General features: G+C 49.8%; 1 protein-coding gene across 2 annotated transcripts in view; it reads left to right on the forward strand.

Annotated features, from left to right (window-relative positions):
- HDGFL2 (HDGF like 2) overlaps nucleotides 1-8,755 on the forward strand; it is a 39,270-nt gene extending 30,515 nt beyond the window's left edge. For both annotated transcript variants that reach the window (XM_032231477.1, XM_032231554.1), the window contains exons 11-16: nucleotides 308-375; nucleotides 766-836; nucleotides 1,797-1,898; nucleotides 4,773-4,983; nucleotides 7,217-7,349; nucleotides 8,265-8,755. In XM_032231477.1, coding sequence (XP_032087368.1) covers nucleotides 308-375; nucleotides 766-836; nucleotides 1,797-1,898; nucleotides 4,773-4,983; nucleotides 7,217-7,349; nucleotides 8,265-8,358 — 679 coding nt within the window. In that variant the 3' untranslated portion in view covers nucleotides 8,359-8,755. The remainder of the gene's footprint in view (nucleotides 1-307; nucleotides 376-765; nucleotides 837-1,796; nucleotides 1,899-4,772; nucleotides 4,984-7,216; nucleotides 7,350-8,264) is intronic.
- Nucleotides 8,756-10,207: the final 1,452 nt, after the last annotated feature.

Here is a 10,207-nt window from a genome sequence, read left to right on the forward strand (position 1 = left end):
GGCTTTTTGCTGCAAGGAGGCAAATTGCTGGGAGCTAGAGGCCCAAGGGTGGGGGATGGCGGGTGGGCAGGGCTAGATTCAGATGCACCCAAATTTTGACCCTCTTTTAGGGGGTCTTATACTGCGAAAAATGTGCTTTGACCAGGGAGTTCTCTGCATTCCGTCCCTCATCTGTCTTTGATGCTCCCTGCAATTTTGGAGCATCTGAGTGATACTTCTGAGCAGAGCTGGTAGCCTGCCAGACCGGAGCGAATACTTGGAAAAATACTTTCCTATTTCTCCGCTGCCTTTTTTTCTCTCTCTGTAGGTCTCTGAAATCTGAACGAGGCAGGAAGAAGTCAGATCTGCCAGAAAGAAAAGTGGAGAAGAAAAAAGGTAACAAAAAAAAAGAAGAGAAAAGAAAATAGCCGGAGGGTGGTGGTGGTAGCCGAGGGCCTTGAGTTTTACCTATTTGGGAGGTGGGCTTGCATGTTGAAAGTCGTAGAGATGATGGGGGCCTAGCATCCAGAGGTTGGGCCTTCACAGAAGAACAGGCTTGGAAGAGAACTTTAAGGTCTTCTAGTCCCAACTTCCTCCTCAAGCGGGAAACCCTACAACTTCCTGGACAAATGTTTGCCCAGCCCCTATTTTTCATTGTCTCTGATTGCCTGGACCTAGAGCAGGATATACGCCTAGCCACTCAAGGCCACTGTAGAGGCAGCTGCTGGGGGAATCCCATTCAGGCTGGCAGGGCAGACTTTTAAAATACCCTTCCTCCTGTTGCAGAGCCCACAGTTGAAGAGAAGCTCCAAAAATTGCACAGCGAGATCAAGTTTGCCCTCAAAGTGGACAATCCGGTAAGCTGTTTGGAGCCAGTTTGATCTAGGGGTTAAGTTACCGAGCTAGAAACCAGGAGAGAGTGAGTTCTAGTCTTGCCTTAGGCAAGCAGGAAAGCTAGCGGGTGACTTTGGGCCAATCAGCAGGAGATGGTCAGTTCTAGTCCCGCTTTAGATATGAAAGCCAGCTGGGTGACTCTGGGCCAATCAGCAGGAGACGGTGAGTTCTAGTCCCGCCTTCGGTATGAAAGCCAGCTGGGTGACTCTGGGCCAATCAGCAGGAGACGGTCAGTTCTAGTCCCGCCTTAGGTATGAAAGCCAGCTGGGTGACTCTGGGCCAATCAGCAGGAGACTGTGAGTTCTAGTCCCGCCTTAGATATGAAAGCCAGCTGGGTGACTCTGGGCCAATCAGCAGGAGACGGTGAGTTCTAGTCCCGCCTTAGGTATGAAAGCCAGCTGGGTGACTCTGGGCCAATCAGCAGGAGACGGTGAGTTCTAGTCCCGCCTTACGCCTTGGCTTTAACATGGGTGGAATTCCACTCTCAGAATTCCACAGATAGCATCCTTTTAAGATGGGTGGACTTCAACTCCCAGAATTCCCCAGTCTGAATGCTTTATGATGGGTGGACTTCAGCTCCCAGAATTCCCCAGTCTGAATGCTTTATGATGGGTGGACTTCAGCTCCCAGAATTCTGGTAGTTGAAGTCCACACCTCTCCAAAGAGCTGGGATTGAGAAGCATTGCCTTCCTTCTTGAAGGACACCTGAACGTCCAGGTATACCTTTCCCCTTGGGGCCCCTCTCTTGATCGAAGGCCAGAGTTTCTGGAATCAAGGGCTGGAGGATGGCTAGTATTGCACACAACCTCTTTCCCCGCAATCCTTAATTCGCTGCCAGAAATGCTCTTCCTGGGACAGTCAAACCAGCTCAGCCCCCACCCACCAGGGCCGTAAGCTCACCTGATCCCTTCCTTTCCCTTTAGGACATCAAGAGGTGTCTGAGCGCGTTAGAAGAGCTGGGCAGCTTGCAAGTCACTTCACAGATCCTGCAGAAGCACACCGACGTCGTGGCTACTCTGAAAAAGGTATGTGGTGCCACGGAGGACGACTGGCGGTGGCGGCTGTTTTATCTCCCCCCCCCTTGCCTCCCCCCACACTTGTACAGATAATCCTCAACTTCCAACAGCGCATTTAATGACCAAAGTTTCAACGGCGCTGAAAAAGGGGACTTATGACTGTTTTTCGTGGTTACGACTGTTGCGACATCTCCGTGGCAAAATTTGAATGCTTGGCAACTGACTCATATATACGACATTTGCAGTATCCTGGGATCACGCAACCCCCTTTTGCAACCTTTGGAGGAGCAAAGTCAATGGGGAAATCTGATTCTCTTAACAACCGCGTGGCTTAAGTTAACAACTGCAACGATTCACTTAACAACTGTGGCAAGAAAAGTCATTGAAACGGGGGCAAAAAGCAAAGGTCTCCCTTAGCAACAGAAATTTTGGTCTCAGTTGTGGTTCATAAGTCGGGGACGACCTCCACTCTTGCCGCCTCCTCCTATTTTCCCTACAACAACCCTGTAAGGTGGGTTAGGTTGAGAAAGAGAGAGAGAGACACGGAGAGACAAACAGAAAGAAAGGGGGAGAGAGAGAAACCTAGACAAACAGAGAGAGAGAGAGAAAGACAGAAACAGAGAGAGAGACAGAGAGAGAGAGAGAGACAAACAGAAAGACAGTGAAAGACAGAGACAAACAGAAAAAGATAAACAGAGAGAGAAACAGAGAAACAAAGAGAGACACAGAGATACAGAGGCAAACAGAAAGAGATAAACAGAGAGAGAGAATCAGAGAGAGACACACAGAGAGAGAAACAGAAAGACAGAAACAGAGAAAGAGAGACACAGAGAGAAACAGACAGAGGCGAACAGAAAGAGAAACAGAGAGACAGAGACAGAAAGAGACACAGATAGAAACAGAGAAACAGAGAGAAACGGAAAGAGACACAGAAAGAGAGAGACACAGGCAAACAGAAAGATAAACAGAGAGACAGAGAGAGAGAAACAAAGAGACAGAAACAGAGAGACAGGCAAATAAAGAGAAACAGAAAGAGAGACAGAGAGAAAGAGACACAGACAGAAACAGGCAAACAAAGAGGGAAACAGAGAGAGACAGAGAGAGAAAGAGAGACACAGAGAGAAAGAGAGAGACACAGGCAAACAGAGAGAAACAGAGGGACAGAGAGACAAAGAGAGAGAGAGAGACTGTGTCACCTTCTGACAAGCAAAGTCCATGGAGAAGTCATATTTCACTTTAACGGTGGTGTTACCAGCTTAACTATTGCGAGAAAGGTCATAAAATGGAAGACAACTCGTTTAACACATGTTTCACTTAGCAAGAGAGAATTTGGGTTCCATTGTGGGTCGTAAGTGGAGGACTATGTCCCTGCTTCCCATTGTGGATTTTGGAAAACTGCACAGTTCAAAATCCTTTGTGGGTGAGCATCAGCATAGCTACGTCCGATTTATCTTCAGGTTAAGTGTATACAATTTCGGCTTGATGAATAAGATAATGCGTCTTATTCATCTGTTCATCATTAAACATTTGTTAAGGCCACAGTTGTTAACCAAATTGCTACAGTTGTTAAATTAATAACATGGTAGTTAATTGAATCTGGCTAGCTTTGAACATCACACTCATTTTTCTAAGCTGTTCTGAGCTAGGCTTCCCAGAGCATGAAGCAAACTCCTGGTCCCAACAAAAAACCCTTTTATTAATTGACTGAATTCTGCTCCTTCACCCCTAGCAAAGTCTTTCAAGGGAGGATTTACAGTCACAGACCTTCTCTGGCTTGGAGAGCTGCTAGGCCGAGATCTGCAGAACTTGGCAAGGAATCTCAGAGAGTCACAAACCAATTAAGCGAACTAATTGTCTCTCCTGCAAACTCCACTCCCCTGTCGCTCCTCTTTTATTCCTTCTGGGAGGGGCCATTCACCGTCCACCTGTAGCCTTACTCCCAAATCGACCCCTGTCCTTTAGCTGTCCCCTTCGCCTGGCCACTCTGCATATGTGCACACTGGGAACAGGTTCCAGCTGTTCTTCTGCCCCACTGATGTCTGACTCCAAAGGCAGCTGATAACTGTCAGAGGGCCCTGGCCCCCTCTCTGCCTCCGACACAGAGCCCTCATCCGAGCCTTCCCCAGACTCCAGGACTGGCCCAGGTTCCTCCCCAACTTCCTTGCTGCCAGCTCTACTGGATGCTAGCAGGCCATAACATAAGCATGGTTTATTGACTGACTCAAACTTTTCCCAAAAGGGCAAATGGAGATTCTCAGGGTTTGATTTTTTTTCTTAGCAAGTCAAGTTACCGTATTTTTCGGAGTATAAGACGCACCTTTTTCCCTCAAAAAAGAGGCTGAAAATCTGGGTGCATCTTATACACTGAATATAGCATTTTTTTGCCTCAAGAAACCCCGCCCCCTTCACCAAAATGCCTGTGCAGAGCCTGTAGGACGCTTTCAGAGAGCTCCTGGGGGCTGGGGAGGGCAGAAATGAGCGAAAAATGAACCGTTTTTAGCTCATTTTTTCCCCCAGCCCCTAGGAGCACTCTATAAGCCTCCTACCCTTTTTTAAAAAATAAATAAATACGGGCCTGTTTTCACGAAAAACGGGCCATTTTTGGGAGATCTGCAAAGTGCAAAAACTTTTTTTTTTAAAAATTGCCTCATCAAAACCTTGGTGCGTCTTATACTCCGAAAAATATGGTAATTGGTGAGCAACACTGGCTTAGTTCCAGTAAAGCTCATATCAGCTACAATCAATCTGATTGGGGCGTGTAGACTTAAGAAACCATCTTAATTGATGGAGCCTGAAGGGTTTGGATAGCTGCACTCGAGGGAGCCCTTTGGAGCTGCCCTTCCGGACTGTCCCGGGTTGAACTTTTCTTTTGATCACCCTCAGATTCGACGTTACAAAGCGAACAAGGATGTGATGGGGAAAGCGGCCGAAGTCTACACGTGCCTGAAATCTCGCGTCCTGGGCCCCAAAACGGGGGCCAACCAGAAGGTGCACAGGGCTGAGGTGGAGAAGGAGAAGGAGGAAGGGGAGAAAGAGAAAGAGAAGTTGCCGGCAGGCGAAACGGAGAACGAACGGAGAGAGGAAGAGAACGCTGGTAAGGCCCTTTCCAGGAAGGAATCAAACTAGCGATAGCACTTAGACTTCTAGACCGCTTCACAGCACTTTCACAGCCCTCTCTAAGTGGTTTACATAGTCAGACTTTTGCCCCTAACAATCTGGGTCCTCATTTTGCCCACCTCGGAAGGATGGAAAGCTGAGTCCACCTTGAGCCGATCAAAATTGAACTGCTGGCAGTGGGCAGAATCAGCCTGCAATCCTGCATTCCGACCAATGTGCCATGAGAGCAAGAGAGAGAGAGAGATTGTAGATAAACAGACAGTAGATAAATAGGGAGGGAGGGAGATGGATGGTCGGTAGGTAGATAGATAAAGGTAAAGGTTCCCCTCGCACATATGTGCTAGTCGTCCCCGACTCTAGGGGACGGCGCTCATCTCCGTTTCAAAGCGGAAGAGCCAGCGCTGTCCAAAGATGTCTCCGTGGTCATGTGGCTGGCATGACTAAACACCAAAGGCGCATGTAACGCTGTTACCTTCCCACCAAAGGTGGTCCCTGTTTTTCTACTTGCATTTTTTACGTGCTTTCGAACTGCTAGGTTGGCAGAAACTGGGACAAGTAACGGGAGCTCACTGCGTTATGCGGCGCTAGAGATTTGAACTGCTGAACTACCGACCTTTCGGATCGACAAGCTCAGTGTCTTAGCCACTCTAGCCACCATGTTCCTGAGAGAGAGAGATAGAGAGATAGAGAGATAGAGATAACACTTAGACTTATAACCCGCTTCACAGTGCTTTCCAGCCCTTTCTAAGCAATTTTACAGAATCAGCCTCTTGCCCCCAACAATCTGGGTTCTCATTTTACTGACCTCGGAAGGATGGAAGGCTGAGTCAACCTTGAACCCATCAGGATTGAATTGCTGGGAATGGGCAGAACCAGCCTGCAATGCTGCATTCCAGCCACTGCACCAACAGAGAGAGGGCGAGGGAGAGAGGGATGATAGATAGATAGATAGATAGATAGATAGATAGATAGATAGATAGATAGATAGATAGATAGATAGATAGATAGTGTTCTGACCCCCCTCGTCCCACACCAACACACTCCGAGCCAAAGATAAGTTACGGCATTTAATTAACAGACAGGTAGGTCCTTGGCAGCAAACCCGCACAGACAAGCTTGGGCAGCAATCCAGCACAGATAAGCCGTGGCAGCAATCCAGCCTGCCAAGCTCACAATAATGTTCTCCAACATTAGTTCCTGCGTTGACTTCTGCAAAAGGGGTGTGTGCACAAGTAGTCCTTTTATAGTCTGGAGAGGAGCCTAATTACCACCAGCTGAGTACAATCACCTCCTGTACTTGCGCAACTGTTGCTGACTCCTATTAGCTCTTCGGTGCCGGGCATCCAGGAACAACTCACTGCTGACGTCAGGATCACACTCCCTTGTCTCCTCCCCACTGGTCCAAGGCTCAGGTGCCTCCTGGTGGCCAACCAGCCTCTCTGCACCCTGCTCTGAGTCGGAACCCTGTCCAAGGTCCTCCAGAGCCGACTCTTAGGGCCCCTCGCTATCCGAGTCTGGTGGCAACTCCAACGGCTCCTGCTGGGCCACAACAGACGGACAGATAGATGAGAGAGAGAAAGAGAAATAGCACTTATAGACTGCTTCACAATCCTCTCTAAGAGAGTCAGCCTCTTGCCCCCAAACAATCTGGTTCCTCCTTTTACCGACCCCAGAACAACGGAAGTCTGAGTCAAACCTTGAACCCATCAGGATTGAACAGCTGGCAGCCAGCAGAAGGAGCCTGCAATACTGCATTCTACCAGGCCTCCTAAATCCAAAGATTTCAAGAAATTCAGGAAATTTTGAGTAGTCCCACAGATTTTGAAAACCCTTGATAGGAATTTGCACGGTTCCTTGGAAAAGGAGATTCTGTGGAACTGCCGGCTTCTCATCTTGACCCCCCCTCCCCCTGTCCCCTCCAGGGGTGGATTCCGGCAGCCACTACTGCCGGTTCGCCCATGGGTGCTATTGTTCTGCGCATGCGCAGAAGCCAAAAACCAAGAAGAACCGTTCAGGGGCATGGCAGGACTCAGTCATTGCTGGTCCCAACCGTTGGGAACCCACAACTACCCCCACCCCCAAAGAGGACCCCATTCCTGAGAAGCAGCCCAAGATTGCCAAGGGTGGTGGGGGGAGAAATCCAGCCATTTGCTTGTGCCCTTCGCTGCTCTCCTTTTCTCCTGGTGTGAGAAGGCCTCTTCCTCTTCCAGATCTCCCAGCGCCTGTGAATGGGGAATCAGCCGGCCAGAAAGGCGAAGGGGGAACCGAGGACAAAGGCCCAGGGGAGGACTGGACTTCGGAAGGTGGCAAGAGGGGAACGTCGCCCGAAGACCCCCACAACGAGTAAGTCCGTCTGGGTGGCCGGCAGGCACATGAGGGAGGGACCGAGGGCGGAAGGCAGGAAGAAAGGAAGGAGAAAAATGGGGAGGGAAGGGAGGGAGGCAGAAAGGAAGGAAGGAGAAAAATAGGAAGGGATGGGAGGAAGAAAGGAAGGAGAAAAATAGGAAGGGAGGGGAGGGAGGAAGAAAGGAAGGAGAAAAATAGGAAAGGGAAGGGAGGGGGAGAGGAAGAAGGAAGGAAGGGTTGGGAGGGTAGGGAAAAAGGAGAGGACAGATAAAGGAGGGAGGGAAGAAAGGAAGGAGAGGAAGGAAATAAGAGGACGGGAAGGAAAAAGAAAGGAAGGACAGGTAAAAGAAGGAAAGGAAGGAGACATGGAGGGGAGAAGGAAGAGTGGAAGGAGAAGACAGTTGGAGAGAGAGGAAGGAAGAAAAGGAGAAAAAGGAAGGGAAGGAGGAAGAAGGAAGGGTTGGGAGGGAAGGGGAAAAGGAGTGGACAGATGGAGGGAAGAAAGGAAGGAGAGAAAGGAAATAGAGGACGGGAAGGAAAAATGGGGGAAGGAAGGAGAGAGGACAGGTAAAAGGAGGAAAGGAAGGAGATATGGATGGGAGAAGGGTGGAAGGAGAGGACAGATGGAGAGAGAGGGAGGAAGGAAAGGAAGGAAGGAGAGGGAGGAAAGGAAGGAGAAATGCAAGAGATGGAAGGAAGGAAAATAGATGAAAGGGAGAAATGAAAGAAGGGGGGAAGGAGAAAGAAGGGAGGGAGGGAATATCTTGCAAACTGCCCTTTCCTTCCCCGGCCTCCAAGAAGATCATTCCCAATTTAGGAAGGTGACCTCCGATCCCCGTTTCCCTGCCTTTCCTCCCGCCCTGATCTCTCTCTCTCCCTCTCTCTTTCCTCCCTTCCCTGGGATCTCCGCAGAGCGCAAGACTATCCCGAGACGGACCGGGCAGGGATGGAGCGAAGCACAGTCCAGCCAGAGTCAGACTCGGCGGATGAAGACGACGAGAGTTGAGGGCGGACAAAAGCCCCCACCCACCCCCACCCTGCGCGAGGAAGTGGCGGCCCCGGATTGTTGCGATGCTGGCACCCTCCTCCGCCCGGCGTTTCCGCGATGCTTCTCAAAAAGCCACGCAGTAGACGGCGTTCTAGGTCATGTCCTTCCCGAGAACTCTTCCCCCCCCTCTCTCCTCTCCCCCCTCCGCTCCCTCGACTATGATGAACTTTTTGGGGGGGAGGGGGCAGACCCACCCTCCCTTACCCCCCCGGTACGTTTGTATTGGCCCCACGTTGCCCTTCCTCCGCGCGTCCCTTTCCCGCCCTCTCCTGCCTTTAATCTTGTGATTTCCACAGAACACGAAATGAATATATAAAGGGTTGTTTTTTAATGAAAAAAAAAAAAAGAAAAGGCCGCCGATCTTTGTCCATCCTTCTTTTTCTTTTTTTCTTTTTCCCTTTCTCCGCCTCGCTGGGTTGAGGAACGAGAAGAGCAGGGGTGGCGACGGAGCTTAAAACTTCGCAATCCCGCCGTATCCCGATGCCCTGGGATGGGGGAATTCTCATTGAGGCAAGCCGAAGGGTTTCCCGTAGAAGAGAATATTTGAAGGTCAGGGTTGAACTGCGGGGTGCCTGGTATTCCCTGAGCTTCCTTCTCTTCTTGCGGACATTTCGTGACCCAACTCGGGAACGTCATCAGTGGCAGACGAGAGTGTTGGAGGAGGAAGAGGGAGAGAAAAATGACACTGGGGTCCTTGAGATTTTGAACTTGACTGTTTTCTTGCAGATGTTTCATTACCCTAATAGCAGTGGTGGGTTTCAAAAATTGTTCGAACCTACTCTGTGAGTGTGACCTCCTTTGTGGGAGTGGCTTGCTGCCCATGTGACCGGATGGGAGTGGCTTGCTGCCCATGTGACCGGATGGGAGTGGCTTGCCGCCTATGTGACCGGATATGAAGATGCCGACGACACTTGTCAGAACCACCTTAAATTACCTCTCACACAGCACTGGCCTGCATAAGAATAGGATGCAAACTTGTTTTTTAAAAGGCATCTTTGGTTTGCGTTAAAACAACTTCAACACATGCAATGTTCTGATTGCACCACAAACGCAATAGTCATCCTTACCTTTCACAGAGGCACTGAGTTTTATAAATATGAGCTTGATAGTGTAGAATAATCATCTCCAAGGACCAGTGGTGGGTTTCAAAAATTTTTGGAACCTCTTCTGTAGGTGTGGCCTGCTTTCCGGGTCCACTGGTGGAACCTCTTCTAACCGGTTCGGTAGATTTGACGAACCGGTTCTACCGAATAGGTGCGAACTGGTAGGAACCCACCTCTGCCTACTAGGTAACATTATCCCGTGCTAGAAGGAAATAGGGCTGGAGGAAGTGGAGGAAGAGGAGACAAATGACAATGAGGTCTTTGGTACTCTCTGAACTTGGCTTTTTTGGCGGAAATTTCAAAACCGAACTAGGAAACAACATTAATGCTAGAAAGGAGTGACGTTTGCATAGTGGAGAAAGAGGAGAGAAGGGGAGGAGGAGGTAAAGCAGTCCTTGGTGTTGTGGCCTATTGGGCCTGTTTTTTGCCCTCCCCGGGCTGTGGAGACTTTCCTGAAGCCTGGGGAGAATGAAAATGGCTTCCCCCGGCCCTCAGGAAGGCCGAAAATCGGAGCTGGAGGATTGCCATGCCGGTAAATATGGCTCCACCTGCCACCAGTGGCATGTGTGCCACAGGTTCGCCATCACGGCTATAGAGAATAAGTATTTCCCAGCGCTCCCTCCTCCTCCTCCTCCTAGCGCTGATGGTGTTATCCAGTTGGGTATCAAAACGTCTAGACCAGTGTTTCTCAACCTTGGCAACTT

This window comes from Thamnophis elegans, chromosome 1, assembly GCF_009769535.1.
Source record: "Thamnophis elegans isolate rThaEle1 chromosome 1, rThaEle1.pri, whole genome shotgun sequence".
NCBI lineage: Eukaryota > Metazoa > Chordata > Lepidosauria > Squamata > Colubridae > Thamnophis > Thamnophis elegans.